This window comes from Barbus barbus (assembly GCF_936440315.1).
Source record: "Barbus barbus genome assembly, chromosome: 26".
Taxonomy (NCBI): Eukaryota; Metazoa; Chordata; class Actinopteri; order Cypriniformes; family Cyprinidae; genus Barbus; species Barbus barbus.
This window is the reverse complement of record NC_136754.1, coordinates 6,982,614-6,998,796: the sequence shown is the minus strand read 5'-3', so window position 1 is coordinate 6,998,796 and position 16,183 is coordinate 6,982,614. Positions and strand designations below refer to the sequence as shown.

At 37.2% G+C, this 16,183-nt stretch overlaps 1 protein-coding gene across 1 annotated transcript in view; it reads right to left on the bottom strand.

Annotated features, from left to right (window-relative positions):
- Positions 1-1,690: 1,690 nt before the first annotated feature.
- Positions 1,691-16,183, bottom strand: part of LOC306845876 (unconventional myosin-X-like) — a gene marked incomplete at its 5' end in the record, with an annotated part of 38,992 nt that continues 24,499 nt past the window's right edge. Inside the window, 22 exons of the mRNA XM_079378868.1 lie at positions 1,691-2,418; positions 3,044-3,235; positions 3,315-3,770; positions 5,697-5,814; positions 6,219-6,355; positions 6,439-6,646; positions 7,305-7,605; positions 7,693-7,816; positions 7,901-8,058; positions 8,133-8,324; positions 8,579-8,721; positions 9,333-9,388; positions 9,475-9,568; positions 9,826-9,921; positions 10,211-10,454; positions 10,798-10,918; positions 12,654-13,568; positions 14,107-14,146; positions 14,245-14,472; positions 14,575-14,681; positions 15,203-15,317; positions 15,967-16,091. Coding sequence (XP_079234994.1) covers positions 2,317-2,418; positions 3,044-3,235; positions 3,315-3,770; positions 5,697-5,814; positions 6,219-6,355; positions 6,439-6,646; positions 7,305-7,605; positions 7,693-7,816; positions 7,901-8,058; positions 8,133-8,324; positions 8,579-8,721; positions 9,333-9,388; positions 9,475-9,568; positions 9,826-9,921; positions 10,211-10,454; positions 10,798-10,918; positions 12,654-13,568; positions 14,107-14,146; positions 14,245-14,472; positions 14,575-14,681; positions 15,203-15,317; positions 15,967-16,091 — 4,272 coding nt within the window. The 3' untranslated portion in view covers positions 1,691-2,316. The remainder of the gene's footprint in view (positions 2,419-3,043; positions 3,236-3,314; positions 3,771-5,696; positions 5,815-6,218; positions 6,356-6,438; positions 6,647-7,304; positions 7,606-7,692; positions 7,817-7,900; positions 8,059-8,132; positions 8,325-8,578; positions 8,722-9,332; positions 9,389-9,474; positions 9,569-9,825; positions 9,922-10,210; positions 10,455-10,797; positions 10,919-12,653; positions 13,569-14,106; positions 14,147-14,244; positions 14,473-14,574; positions 14,682-15,202; positions 15,318-15,966; positions 16,092-16,183) is intronic.

The window sequence follows — 16,183 nt, the reverse complement described above, 5'->3', positions numbered from 1 at the left end:
CTGTTTTTATGTTCAGGTTTTTAATATTTCAGTACTGATAAACAACTTATCACAGCTTCTGTTCATAATGTACAGGTACCACAGTTACAGGCCTTTTCACATTAAGCCGCATTTCCACTATCTCAGACTCAGATCGTTACATTTTGCCCCTTGTGGCAGCTGCATGACACTTTCAAATTGGTTGTGAAGCAGCCGTTTCCCTTTGCTTATTCACTATGGTAAAAAATACATGAATGTATATCCATACAAAACAAAGGAGCGCCGATATTGAAAACGCTGTTGAAAACATTGATTTCACAAATAACTAGTGTAGAAAATTTGCAAAGGGGTAGCAAAAGTCATTGAGAAAAGGCTTAAAAAAATAAATAAATACCAAAAATGATTAAGGTTTATGCATCTAGCACTTTTATCCAAACAGACTTACAATGGAAGAGCATAAGTAATGTCATAGAGCCAACAATATTGACATATCATGGCAGGTTTATTAGAAAGCTAGATTAGGAAACAAGCTAAAGCAGAGGTGAAATGCTATGGAAGCCCGTGTCCATCACCGAATAAAAAATAAAAATAGTAATTGCGACATGTCCAAATTCTGATATTCAACTCTCAAATTGCAAATTTACTTCTCCCAATTCAGACATCTTGCAATTCTGAAAAAAAAAATAATAATTTGCAATTTAGAAAAAACAAAGAATTGTGAGATATAAACTCAGAATTGCAAGAAAAAGGGTCTGAATTGCAATTACCTTTTTGGGCTTCCATAAAATGCAGAGAAGATGACTGTTTTTATTTAAATATTTTGGGAAATGTCAGTAGTGTCCGTCTGTGTGAAACTTGCCACCGCAATGGATGTTGTGGGTGGTTGGACAGGCGGTCTCATGTGCTCTAGATGCAAAAGTGGTAATATTTCAACGCATCCAAAGCTCAAATTGGATCTTAATTTAGCATACAGTCAGAACGCCACACAGCACCTGTACAACTCTACATTGAAAACGAAAGACTTCAGAGATTAATGACAAGGAGGTAGTGGAGAAACTTGCAAAAGTTGAACAAACATTAACTTTTGCTGCAGTGGATTCTGTTGTAGGCATCTGTGTCAATTTATTCTATTCCCACCTGATTTTAAATGACCCTCAGAAAGATCTTACACACTGTCATCTGTCAATGCTTAAGTGCCCTACATCTCATGTTGCGTATATTCCAGCAAAAAAAAAACTAACTGACTTTGGACTATTAGTCTCTAGACTCATACAAAATTCATGAAGAAATGGAGTTAGTGGTTAGATATTGTGATGCTGGTAAGCATTTTAACCATTGTGCCCTTAAGATACCAAGCCCTGGATGAGCAATTTCAGAAGCTTTCTAAGACCGATATAAATGTAATATAAAATGTTAGGAGTGAAATAACTACAAATATTTTAACATCGTAAGCACATTGAAAATCTTCCTAAGCAGCTCAAGTCTACATCGAAAATGCAAATCATCACAGAAATACTAAAAAGTTCACCGATTCCATCTGGGCACATTGCGTTTCTGTCCTTGAAACTTGACCAGTGTTCATGCTAGCTGATTAGCATAGCCTACAATAGATTTCATTCAGAGATGCTAAATGAGGTCTTCTGTCAGAGAAACCCGTTCTGCACTGCACAGAGCAAATGTGGATGAACATTTTAATGAATGTAAGAGTCTTTGAATTTTGTTGTATTTATTGCCTATAAACGAATGCACAGTAAAGATACAAAACGAGAAAGATTTTCCTGTTGTTTTAGTGTTTTTATAGGCTTACAGTAGAAAAATAACTGGACCAAAGGGACTAAATCCAATAGTATTATCACAATCCTGCAGTTCAACAGAAAAGGTTTATAAAATATACAGCTCCTCAGAAATATATAACATACATTATAAACATTGCACATATAAAACAGACGTAAAGGGCACTCTGTGTATGTTTGCATGCGTGTGTGTATTTCTGTGTGTGTTTTTTAAAGGCACTGGATTTGAGTGCTGGTTTATTTTGGACTGGACTTTCTGCCTGCAGAATTCCAAAGAAATTTAACTGGACTGGACTTAAAATGTTAATACAATGTAAAATATGGGGCATGTATGTGTGGCACAGTTTCAAGCACAACAACTCGATGTGAGTCTGTGGGAACATGATAGTGTCTGTCATGAAAATGTCTCATGATATTGTCTTTGGTTTTTTGCACTCAGCATTGAAGGGTTACTTTTTTTGTGAATTCGAAATGAAACTGTCCCACTTCCTGACGTTTATCCTCAAAGGCACATTTATGAGAAGTGTTTGTCAGGTGTGAGAGATCACCAGTTGCTGCCGTGGCTGCTGATGGATTGACAAGTGCTGAACCGTTTCTTCACTATTAGACGGATGTAAGCCTTCATGAGCTTTGCAATGTCCATCACCTACAGAGACAAACACAAAGGAATCCAGTGTTGTTTTAGTATCATTGATATACTGTTATAGTTTGAATTTTTTAAAATTGTCATTTAGTTGTGTTTTATAATTTAATATTATTTTTAATATATTTTTTATTTTATAGTTAAACTGAACAAAAGTGAGAAATGTTGCTCTTGCAACTATCTAAAATAAAATGTTAAAATTTTTTATGTATTTTATTTCAGTCAATATCTGTTTTATTTAACACATTTTTTATAAATATTTTTTTTTAATGGTTTTAGTTAACAAAAATAATCCTGGAAGAAACACGAACATTCAGGCCTTCATAATGACCAAAAAATAAACAAACAAACAGATAAATAAAATAATGACTGATTCACAAACTGCCCTGAATGATTCATTGACGAATGAACTAATTCTAGCTGCAATTCCTGAGCTAAAAACTCACTGATGAGTAGATTGATTCAGTTGGAGTGAGTCTCGAGTTAATTCACTGAATAGGTCATTTCCATCTAAAATGATCCACAGGTTTGTGGAAGTTTTGACCGATGAGGCAACAAGTAAATATAAATGATGAATTTTATGGTTGTTTGCTGTGGAAGCATGCAAGTAAATATGGAAAGTTTGTACCATGATGGTGTTGAAGAGCAGCTCTCGTCCCTCCACGCTGATCTTGTAGATGTTTGGCTGCGGTGCACCGAAGGACAGAATGACCTCGTAGGGAAACACCTCCAGAGGCCACGCCTCACCAAGCTTGTACACACACACCCCCTTACGACTCACGCCCAACCACAGCTCTCCAGGATACACACCGTCTACACACTGACGAACAGAGAGAACTTGTTCAGCGACACTGCTTTGCTGATGGATTATGTGTGTATGTGTGAGTGTGTGTGCTCACCTCCACATCAAACAGGGTTGAACCATATCCCTGCCACTCCTTTATAAGACTCATGTATTTTTTCATGGCTTGGTCCTGTTCCATCCCCTGAAGTTTACGCCATTTTTCCACCAAACAACTTCTCAGACCCGCCTTCTCGTCTTGCAGCCACGCCTCTATGGCTGCAGGCCCCTCCCCTTGTCGCTGTCGCCCCAGTGACCCTCGGAAGCTCCGCCTCAGCGTGCCTTCAAGAAAACTACCCCTCTTTCTTTCTGTGGATGGCGTGGCAGAAGCAAAGCACCGTGCGGATTGCTGTACTCGAGCACGCAGGCGGTCCATAGGGAACACCTGCTCCAACTCAGGCAAGGCACTCTGGGTAGTGTAGTCTCCCAACAGATACTGAAGCCGAAGAGCAGCCAGAAATTGCAACGTCTCTTCTGGAGCAGGATACTGACCCCTAATGACAGCTTCGTGGGCCTGAGTGAGAGAAAGAGACATTGAAACTGCATCTGTGAAACACTGACAGCAAAGGATTCATTCTAAAGATCTGTTAGATTCATTATTAACCTTGTGTGCTCCTCATTTGGGAGTCACACTCATAGACACCTGAAATGTAACTTTTTTTTCCCTCTTCAGTAAAATCAATCTAATATATTTTTTGTTCAATAATATTTTTTCTTTTGTATTTTGAGAGAATTTTATGGTACTTTATTTTTTTTTTTCAATTTATGCAGTACTTAAAATCCTTTAAAATCCAATTTTTGAATGCAGATTAGCACCTCCTGGTGTGAGCAAAGAAAGAAAAACCATGTAATTTCATGGTGTAACCACTAGTTGCCTGTATAGGACTCTATAAAGAGGCTTGTGAATTCCCTAGTTATTTTTAGACATAATTGTTTACTTTTATTAGGTTGCGGATTTAAATGTATATTTAGGCATTCTTAAAGACTACTTTTTGTCAAGGTTTATACTTATTTTGCATTATTATTATACAGGTTATTATACAGGTTTTTGCATTATTATTACTACAGTCAACCCTGAACACAGAAAGCATTTTGTTATACAAAACATTAAAACTCTATAAAAATGTATAAACAGGAATGCTTTATCAAAGCCTAATTATTCTGGGTCTGATCTGATTTCAACCTCTTATTTCAGTCTTCCAGCTCATTTTGGCTATATGGTTATAGCCATACCAATTCATTTGAGTGTGTATAATTGTGTATGTGTCTGTGAGTGTGTGTGAGTGGATGTATCTGTTTTACACACTTGATGTTTTAGAGTATAACCCATTCCTTGCTGTCCACTTTTTTACTGCATTATAGTTGAATTATTGATTTTATTTTACATATTTGCTGAGTTACAGTCATACCAGTTCATAGGTGTGTGTGTACAAGTGTGTGTGTGTGTGTGTGTGTGTGAGTTGGTGTATTGATTTTGCACTTTAGATGTTTTAGAGTTTCACCCCTTCATTGGTGTGCAATTATTTCTGCATTGAGGATCTGTAGATTGTAATGTACACACAAAAACTTTCTGTATTTTAGTTTTTTTCCCTTCTCATTATTTCCTATGGTCAGTCATTTTTGACCGAAGACCATGAGTGTGACAATTTTTTTTTACGACCACTTAGCTTTTTTGAATAATGCCCTCAATTTTTTTGGGTGTTCATATACCAAGTGCCATAAAAGTCACTGAGTTACGTACCATTCTGGTGAAGCTATGATTTTTAACAATTCAAAATGTAAAATTCTCCAGTCAGAAATGACCGAAGACTGCACAAGAGTTAAAAACTAGGTACTTAAATGGAAAGTTCACCCTTAAGTTATTCCAAGCCTGTACAGAGTTTCTTTCCTCTGTTAAGTACAAAAGTCGCTCATCAGTTGAGGGTAGCCATTGACTTCCATAATATGTAAGTCACACTATGGAAGTCAATGGCTACCGTCAGGTGTTTGGTTACCAACTTTCTTCAAAATATCTTCTTTTGTGCTCAACAGAAGAAAGCGAGTTTGGAACAACTTGAAGGTGAGTAAATTACAAAATTTTAATTTTTGGGTCCACTACTAAGCATGTATTTCTGTGTGACAAACAGAATACAACAGGATGCAGGGAACTCATGATACATTTTTTTACAGTCATGATCATATTGTAGTGCTATGAATGTAAGATTCTGAAAACAGTGACAAAATGCATTTGTTTGCATATGCACACACATTAGAAATAGACAATACAGTTTTAGTGACTTTTAAAGCCACTTTTTGTAATAATTTTTTCAGCTGACACAATGTAATGTATATGTGTATGTGATTAAACAATTAATATGATTAATTAAATGAACACAATTTTAACTGATCGAAATCCCTATTTTTGTGTGTTTTGAGGCCAGATATTAAAGTGAAATCAAACCTGCTCAAACATGAATGCAAACTCCACACTGTCAGCAGGAACACTCTCAGGCTCTGAGAAACAGAAGAGCTTGAAATAAAACTTCCAGCTCTCTCCTTCCTGTTCTTTATTTGTTAACCTAAATGAGAGAAATAGTGAGAGAATTTCACGTTATCCCATATAATAAAAAATAAAATAAAATAAGTGTGCAGTATACAATGACTTTCTGTGTAATATGCTGCATAAAATCTCTCTAGAGTACCTAACAGAAATCACACCAGCATTAAACTGTGAGAAGTGACCCACTCTTTTTTTAGCCAATCAGAAAGCGCTCTCTGCCTCATGTATTTATGTTTGCTAACATGTTTTTAAAGGGCAAAGTTTTAGATCATTTTATAGCACCTTTAAATCATTTAACATCAGATTAAATGTTCTATGGTTCTACAGTTATGAAACTGTATACATTTAATATTTTATGTTTTATAATTTCTCTTTTCATATATTTATAAATTGTAGGGGATGGTAATTCGAGGTGAGACTCACTTTTCAAATTTAGCGAGGACGTCGGCCACCACAGTCCTGCTCTCTATGGCTCGGTCTGTAGTGTCATTATGTTCAAACAAAGCGAACATGTTCTTACAGTCCTCCATTGAGAGACCCTTCAGCAGCTTCTCAACCACCTGGAGACCATCAGACACACACATGTACAGGTTAACGTGGTTCTGGAGCTCACATGTATATGTGTGTGGATGTGTTTACGTACCTCTCCTGCAGTTGTGTGTGAGTTAATGGTGATTTTGCATGACCCGCCACCGTGGCAGTAAACTGTCGATGTCATTTCCTGTCTGCTCAGTATGGCCCTCAACTCCTCCTGTGAAGGAACGTATTCGCGTCCACGCATGTGCCGCAAGGCATCTTGGGAGAAGCCAGCATACCGTTCCATCTCGGTGCCTGGGTACAGCTCTCGTGTCCTGAGCAGAAAAGAGTCTAATCAGTTGTGATATGGGTAAATCTTGCCCTCTAGGATGCAGAATATATCAAGAAATGTTCATTCATCAGTTGTGTATTTCCTCGATTTTTTAGTTTAGAGTACCTTTGTTGTCATCTAAGGCTCAGTTAAAGTTAATCATTAAAAAACTATTTAAGAAAACTATAAAAAAATCCATTTTATACTGTACATTATAATGTTGAGGTCTAAATATACTTGTATCATTTAAAATATTAAATTTTTAGTGTTTTATTATTTTTTATTTTAATGTTGATCCTTTATTTTTAAATGTTATTAATTATTTGATGACTGTCCAAAGTTTTACACAAAAACAACTATAGCAAATATAAAAATTACATTAAAAATGAGCAATGCTTAGTAGCAGGACAGTTGTGCTGCAAAATATATTGTTATGGAAACTGTGATCTCTTTTTTCATTTTTTTTCAGGATTCTTTGATTAATAGAAAATAAAAAAAAACAGCATTCATTTGAAATGGAAATATTTTGTAATATTATAAATGTAAGTGTGGTAGTGTACTGTGCAGTATGCAGTAATCAAGAAATGATCTTATATTATCTCTTTTAACCTTATGTCAGTCAGAACAAAATAGTCTCACACACACACAAAATTCTCACTGACCTTTTGAAGTGAAATTTCAGGTATTTGAGAATACTTCTGGAGGCGGGGCTAAATGTGCAGCACATGCAGGCTATGATTCGCCAGCCACAAATGTGGGGGGGGGCAGCAGGCTTTGGGTGGTGTGTTGTCTGTTTGATGAGCTGGCAGAAGAGTTCATCTCTTAGGGGTCGTAGGTCATGAGCCGTCTGCAGGAGCCCCTGAATCTGAGGGATGGGATTGTCCTCGGTCTCTAGCTGATGAAGAACGTTGAAGAGCTTTAGGGCCTCAGCCTGCAGTGTGCCATAACTTCTCCCTTTGTCGGCTAAAAACATGCATATACAGGTGTTTATGAAGGTTAGGGTGTATTTGAGAATGTGTGTGTGTATGTGTGTGTGTGTGTTTTACTCACAGCTTTGCTGTGCATCTCCATAGGGTAATGGCAGGAGGGCTGTATGTAGAGGGTGGTGTGTGTAACGCAATATTGGATTCCTCTTGTAGATCTGCTCCACCACCTCCAAATTCAGACAGTTCTCCTGAAATCAAATGATTACAACAGTATTTCAAGAAAATGATGTTCCAAAAGCATGCATGTATGTGCATATGTGTGTGTGCGTTACCTTGATGTCCTGTATAAGTTGCTGCGTGGGCGTATCCATGAGCGGTTTGCTGTCGATTACAGTCTGTACAGTGCTGGCCCATCGACTAGCCTCCGTCTGCAGCTTAGAGTACAGCCTATATGAATGCTTACGACCAAACACGCTCAAATTCCAGTAACCTAGACAAAAACAAATATAGGTTAGAGTCTGAGTTGTTGTTTTGTTATTTATGTATGTATATGAGTGTGCTAACCAGTCTCTCTGAAGACTCTCTCATCTGGAACGATCACGGAGCAGAGGCTGTTGAGCACTAAAGAGCCCAGTTTAAGAGCATTTCTCTCTGAGCTTTTATAATAATCCACAGAATTGTGAGTCAGCACAAACCAGCGCTTCTTCAGTTTAAGATTCCCACGACTGCTGCCCCGAATCTCTTTATACAGCCAACCTGGAGAGAGAAAGAGACAGGAAGAGATCTGAGACATTTTCACATTTAACTTTAAATTTAACTTCAATTTGTAGTTGAAGATATTCTAACATGGTGCTGTTGATTTGAAAGTGAACACTATAACATGCAATTTTACTCTTTCTTTGTCCAAATTCTTTTTCAAAAATTAACCATCAAGTATGAACCGAATGTTTTCAGACGATCCATGAATAACTGAGCATGACTTTTGACTTGTTGAGTAGGTGGTCTCTCACCCCTGATGATGAACTCTTGTCCCTGCACACGTGTGTCTCCTTTTGTGCGTTGGAGTAACGTAATCCAGTGATGCATTTCTTCTGCTGATTCAGCCATGCAATGTAACACACGATGGGCTGTGATTATAACAAAGGCATTTGGCCTGTATAGAGAAATAAAAGCAGAAACATTTCAAATATTTTAATGACTGTACATGACTGTATGATTTTCCACAGAAATCAATATATTAGAAATATATATATATTAGTGCTGTCAAACGATTAATCGCATCCAAAATAAAAGTTTTTGTTTACATAATATATGTGTGTATACTGTGCATATTTATTATGTATATATAAATACAAACACATGAATGTATATATTTAAGAAAAAGTATTTTATGTTTATATATTAAATATATTTATATATAATATAAAATATAACAATATACATATATAAATGTATATACATGTAAATACTTTCAAAATATATACTATATGTGTGTGTATTTATATATACATAATAAATATACAAAGTACACATACATATATTATGTAAACAAAAACTTTTATTCTGGATGCGATTAATCGTTTGACAGCACTAATATATATATATATATATATATAAATATATATATGTATGTAAAAAAAAAAATAATTGAAGTACAGTTCTCCAATCCACTAAGCTGCCTTTTAAAGTTTTTCTTTCAAAAACAACAAGCCGGGGTGAGAACAAAGTGTGCATATAATTGTATATGTGTGTGTTTGTGTTTACCTTTCTGGGTTGTCAGAGGCACATACAGAATCAATCATTCCCACATCCAATGTGCCCTATAAAAAAACACAAACATCTTTTCTAAATATCTTATGAGCTGTCTGCAAATTTGTCGGTGTATGGTTGTGTGTGTAATGCTTACCACAGCATTCTGAGGATTTGCTTGTTCATCATGCATCTCTCGAATTTCCTGTTCTGTCGACATGTGCACCTGACTCAACATGCTGAACCAATGACTGCACACAACACAAAGATTAATTCAAAACCTCAGTTTAACAGTTCTACATATTTATGAAATAACATCAAGGCTTGAAGCATATGGTAAAAAAAAAGAAAGTATATATATATATATATATATATTCATACATATATACACACACACGTATATATATACACACACACACACACACACACACACACACACACACACACACACACACACGTACATATACATATATATATATATATATATATATATATAACACACACTTACCTGGAATCTTCTGCAGTTTCTGCAACAAGGTGGTATGTTCTCCCTGGCATGACAATGTCAATCCCATTCTCCTTCCCTGTTACGTCAATAATGTCTCTAATAAAACCACACAAAATGAAAGAGAGAAATAAATAAATAAATAACCATACACAGAATAAATTATGCTTTGTTTTCTTTTATGTACCGTTTCAAATGTAACATTTCTAAAAAAAAATAATAATTATAATCTTAAACAGGTCTTTAGGCTGATTTAGATTCAAAAGAAAATAATTTTATATACAATATTTGTCTTTTTGATTGACAAGTTTAGCATGACTGTAGCATTCCAGTTCCAGTGTCACACTGATTATGACCTGAAACCTTTGTGCACTTCTTGAGGTCTTACTTAGCTTCATGCATGTCCAGCATGCCTTTCATCCGCTCCTCTGTGTCGTTCTCGTAGTAGATGAGTTTGCTCTGTCGCAGGACGAACCAGCGGCGTCTCCAGTTGCGTCGAGAGAGTATAGAGGAGCCTCCGCCCTTCTTCAGCAGCCAGCCCTGTTTGAGTGCCTCCTGTCTGCTCCTGAACCACAGAAATGTTTCATCCTTCAGCACACACCAGCGACGCTTCCAAGAGTTCAACAGGCCACCTGAAACACACATGTGATAATGAAAAAGGTCATAGGTACATCTAGAATTCCCTTAATGAAATGCTGCAACAGGTTCAGTGTAGACAGGGTGTTAAATTCTGCTAACAATTTAAGAGGAAACTTTAATAAAAATAAAAAAAAATTACATAAAAAACAAAGATAGACAATGCACCTCTAGCTGAAATAAGGTACAAAAGTTACGTTTACACCTTCAAGTTAACTGCAAAAATGTTTGGAGAGAAGAGAAAGTAATATGAGTTTCATTACATTCTCTAGCAGGCTCTGAAATCAATCAAACATAATAAAGAAAGAGGTGTTGAGAGAGGAGTGGGCAAATATTTACCTTTAATATAAAGGAAACTGTGGAAGTAGGGGAGCGTGACACAGCTATAGACAGAATCTCGCCGGTAAGATGATTCATCGTCAGTGTCAAACCTATCAAAGTCATCTTCACTGTCCTCAAACTGAGGGAGAGAACCACAGGGATACACAATCAGCAATCGCGTGTGAAAACACAAATGCATGATACGGCATTTGTATCCCATTTTAATTCAGTAATGTGATGTACACTACCATTCAAAAGTTTGGGATCTGTAAGCATTTTTAATGATTTTTAACTAAATCTCTTATGCTCACCAAGGCTGCATTTATTGAATAAAAAATGCAGCAAAAACACTTATATTGTGAAATATTTTTTACAATTTATAAGAACCATTTTCTATTTTAATACATTTTAAAATGTAATTTATATCTGTGATAGCAAACAGAGATTACTCCAATCTTCAGTGTTTATTTGAAATAAAAAACTTTAGCAAAATTATAAATGTACTGTCACATTAAGTCTTTGCAGAATAATTCCTATTTTAAATCAATTTCTTTAAAGCTACAGTCCGTAAATTTTGCCTCTTTGTCGCCATCTCTGTTTGAAAACCCGGAATTGCAGTTACTTGTGGAATTATCTTGCTTGCGTGGGTTGTGCTCCGGCACAGCTCCAGCGCGGATTAATCTAATGTTTTGAGGTGAATGTATGGCAGTCAGTCACGCACCGATGTGGATATTTACTGTACTTCACAATCACAGATTCTAGCCTACGTCTTGGAATATATGACCAAATAAGAATTTTCACTGTATATTGCCATCTGAACAAGCAAGTAACAAGTCTGCCAAGTTTGTTCTGCCCAACTGAGGAAAAAAGCATTACAATAAATTGCGCTACCAGTGGTGATTAAATCTAACAATCGGTTAGCTCATATCACATCAAACGATGCAAATTATTATTATCGTTATACTTTATTCTCAAATTATTAATGTCAACAACATCAGCATTGCGTGACTATGAGTATAATGTGTATTAACGTGTAGATTTAAATTTCTGAACAGTCTAATCTAAATGTCATGCCATTCGAATTTCATATTAAGAAATTATTTTAACCTAAAAAGCAAATTATGCTCCCTTTGAACTTGTTTTCTTTAAAATACAAATCTTGTGTAATCCCAGGCTATCTGTCATCAGAAGCACATTTAAAACTGGAATATAATTTAATTTCATAAATAAAGTTAATGCATAAATACATAATCTGTGAGAAAAGGCTATAAACGATCCGCCACTTGCAGGATCCTCACATGCAATAGCCTACTAGCCAGGGCAACTTCTTTATGTTTACATACGTGACGTAATGATGCAGTGCCATGCTCGAACTTCCCGCAAAAACCTACCTGTACCAGTCAAATGAGAAAATATTATTATAAGCTAACCGTTGTGAATCGGGCTAAAGTAAGGCGATAGTTTTGAACACTGGCTGGTTATGTACTTGCTCAAATATTTCAGATAATTTTTAACCCAAAAAAGTTACGGACTGAAGTGTTTACAAATGAAACAGGGTATTCAGCAAGTGAACTTTTAAATTTTATTAATGATGAATTTGATGAATTAAGGAATTTGCTTGAAAAGAACATATGATTCAGAACCAATTTACTGCATTTTGAAGCATACCAAAGCATCAACGTGCACAGAAAAATCATGCACAATAAGACGGAAACATGTATTAAGTACCAACTGTCAAATATATTTGGGAATCCCTGCTATACAGGAACACAAAAAACTCAAACGCTCAAATCTCTATATGAATCTTAATTCAATCGTACAGAATGTGTGTGGTATATGAATCTACCATATTGAATGTGTGTGGAAAAACTCACAGAAGACTGCTGCCCCTCGGAACTGAAGCGATACGCCCCTGAGCTGACACTGGTGCTGGTTGCCAAGGAGCTGCGGTGGTCACCTGACCAGTGGTCATTGTGAGGCGGGAGGCTGGGAGGCCGCATGATGATGCCTCCTTCATCATAATCATCTGCATCATAATCTGAATCTTCATCGGGAGGGATTAGCTCCGCCTCCTCTTCCTGAACAGCGTGAGAGTACATGGAACCACTGCTGGAGGGTGAAGCATGATAGACTGAGGGTGTGATGATGGGCAGGGCAGGGGGCAGAGGCATGCGGTCATTTGCATAAGGATCCTCCTCTGAGGAATCATCGCTGCGGATTCCACTGGTGCGCTGGCCGTCAGAGTGTCCATGCTCGCTGGGGTTAGGAGAGTCTTTAAACCCATCTTCGTCCACTCCCAGGCCTTCATCAACCTCATCTTCCTCACCTCTGGCTACCTCCCTCTGTGAGCCATCGGACCCTCCCAGCGAACTTTCGATGTTACGCACACACTCGTCAATCTCATCGAAGTTGAGTGAGGTTAGGAACTGCTGCGCAGCCTTGCAGGCCTCCTCTTCTAGCCTGCGCAGCTCCTGATCACGCAGCCACTGCAGGCGATGCAACGACTGCGCAGTTAGACTCTGCTCCTGGGCCTCTTTCTGTCGCCTCAGGCCTTCAATCTCACGCTCCAAACGCAAGATCTCCTCCACCTGTGATGCCTGGTTTGTCTCTACCTCAAACACCTCGTCAAACACCTGCTCCAAAAGTGACTTCTCTGCTATAGAGAAGGGTTCAGGGTTCTCAGGTGGGTCGTTCTGAAGTGGAATACTCTCTGGTACAATAATGTCTGGTGTGGCTCTCTCAGTAACAAAATGTTTATTTTTTTCCTCTAATCTTCGAGCTTCCTCTGTCTGTGTTGAACACAGAGAAAAGACTGCGTTACCCAACATTCTACATAAACAGACTATCACTTGAATTTCACATGAATGTTGCACTGAAACCAACAGTAATTAAAAGGAAAATTATCAAATTTTTAACCAAATTAGCAAATAAATAAACATATCCATTGTGGTCAATGGCAATATTTCATAATTAGAAAACTAAGACTGTTTTTTATCAAAAATATCAAAACAGTATTTTTTTTTTTATAGTTTTTCCACAGGTAGATAGACAGACAGACGGATAGATTAACAGACAGATGGATAGATAAACAGGCAGACAGACAGAGAGACGGATAGATAGACAGACAGACAGACAGATGGACAGATAAACACAGACTGACAGACAGCCAGCCAGCCAGCCAGACGGATAGATAAACAGATTGGCAGATAAACAGATAGACGGATAGATATAAAGACAAACAGATTGACAGACGGATAGATAGACAGACAGACAGTCAGATAGATAGACAGACAGGCAGACAGACGGAAAGACAGATATTTCACTAACTGCTTGTGCTAGGAGCTCCAACTCCATGAGCTGTCTCTCTCTGATGAAAAAAAAACATAAAAAAAAAAAAAGAAACTTAGAAACAAACCGTATAAACATAAACGTAGGTATAATAATAAAGGCAATCAAACTGCCTACCTCTCTAGTGCCTCCTGCTCTTCTCGTCGTCTCTTCTCTTCTTCTTCTTCCCTCTTCCTCTTCTCCTCTAGAAGGTGAATGTAGAGCCGTCGTGCCCTTTGCCCTCTGAGCCTCTTCTGTAGGGTGATGGTGGCCCAGCGCATCATCTGGAAGCGCCGCCGCCAATACAGTGCACGGTAGTTTTTCTGAATGACAACAATGCACTGCAGTAACCGCCTGTACTGCCTCCTGTAACCAGCAGAGGCCAGAGAGAGCGAAACAGAGGGAGTACATGAGAGTTGGCACAAACTGGAAGTGAGTGCATGAATATGCATGTGTAAGTGTGTTTACCGTGCTCTGTAGCCCAGTATATGAGCTTGAATAATTGAAGCCGCTTTGAGCACTTCTGTTTCTCTCTGTTTCTCTAACCGCAGCTCCAAACTTTCTCTCATAAACACCTAAAAACAACCAATGTATAGACATCATTCACACCATATCATGAATGATCTAGAATACAAAACCAACAAATTAAATTTAGATGTATGAATCTCTCAAACTACTTCACTTGCTCAAAACTTTGCACCAAATTTTTCCCTTTGCTTATGCACCATCCTATTCAGCATTCTGGGTAGCTGATGCAATAAAAAAGTTAATGGACACCTTTTTTTTAAAGTTTAAATTTATTTGAATATAAAAGGGAAAATATAATCCTAGGTCCTGTACCTGGTCACCAGTTATTTATTATTTTAGTCACCCTCTGCCTTTAATAGCTAATTTTAAACAAATATTCAAATAATAAATATTTAATTTCCATTTACTGTCTCTCTAGTACAATTTCATGCTTAATAATTGGAAAATAATAAGCAGTGCTGCTAAAACTGTGTGAATAACTGATTAAACTGTGGTGTTTTGGTGATGTCAGCTACCCACAAAGATACACATATCAAAGTGAATATCCAGAGAACATGATGTTGCTCACTTTGGTTTTTCCCAGCTGCCATTCAGCACTGCTGTTGTCATAGAGCTGCAGCAGGAGGAGGCACCGCCCCTTTGGGTCATCTGACAAAGCCAAACTCCTCATCAACACATAGTACCTGACAAATAAAAAATAAAACGGTTATTAAAATGTCGTGCAAAAGTGGTTCACAAGTCTAAACACAAGTGTTTGTGTCGGTGAACAAAGTGAATCCATTGATTTCAATGGTGACCGAACAATGTGAAGACAAAAATTTGGGAAATGATTTGTTGCACATCAATGGACCAGTGAGAATGTTAGACAAATCCAATTCTGCATAAAATCAAACTGACCTGGCTCTATCCACACACTAAAAACTGGTCTTACTTTTAAATGCCAACATTGTGCTCGACTTTCTGCCCAATTATAACACTCTTATCATCATTTGATTATCATTCAATTAATTACTGATACCATGAACAATAGAAAATGCAGGAAAAGTAGAAGTAATAGCACAATGTTAATTCTGGGTGACAAATAGAACTGAATTTTGTTGAATAAGACACATTCTAGTCTCATTTGCATAGAAAGAAGACTTGTATGGACTGAAAAGAATGATAATGACTTAATTTAACTATGCCAGAAGTGGTGTTATAAAAACTTAAACTTGAATAAATTCTCTCAGTGTTTTCACTTAAAAAAGGATGTCACCATCCAAAATGAAAAAGTTTCAGAACAAATCTGTTTTTAGCGAGAATATGTGAGTTTATTGTGTTTTGTGGACAAACCTGGAACAGAAATCCTTGAACGTTCTCCGAACCGGAAACCCAGAACGTCTGATTTTAACGGTCTCCAACATCCCAGAATATCTCAGCTGGTTGAGGACTACAGACTGCTCAAACTGATTGGGCATCTGCAAAAGAAAGACAGAAACATTGTAGCAATTTACTACAGCAATCACTACAACTTCTTCACTGTTCTATTTAAAAAAGTTCTAAATCTAAA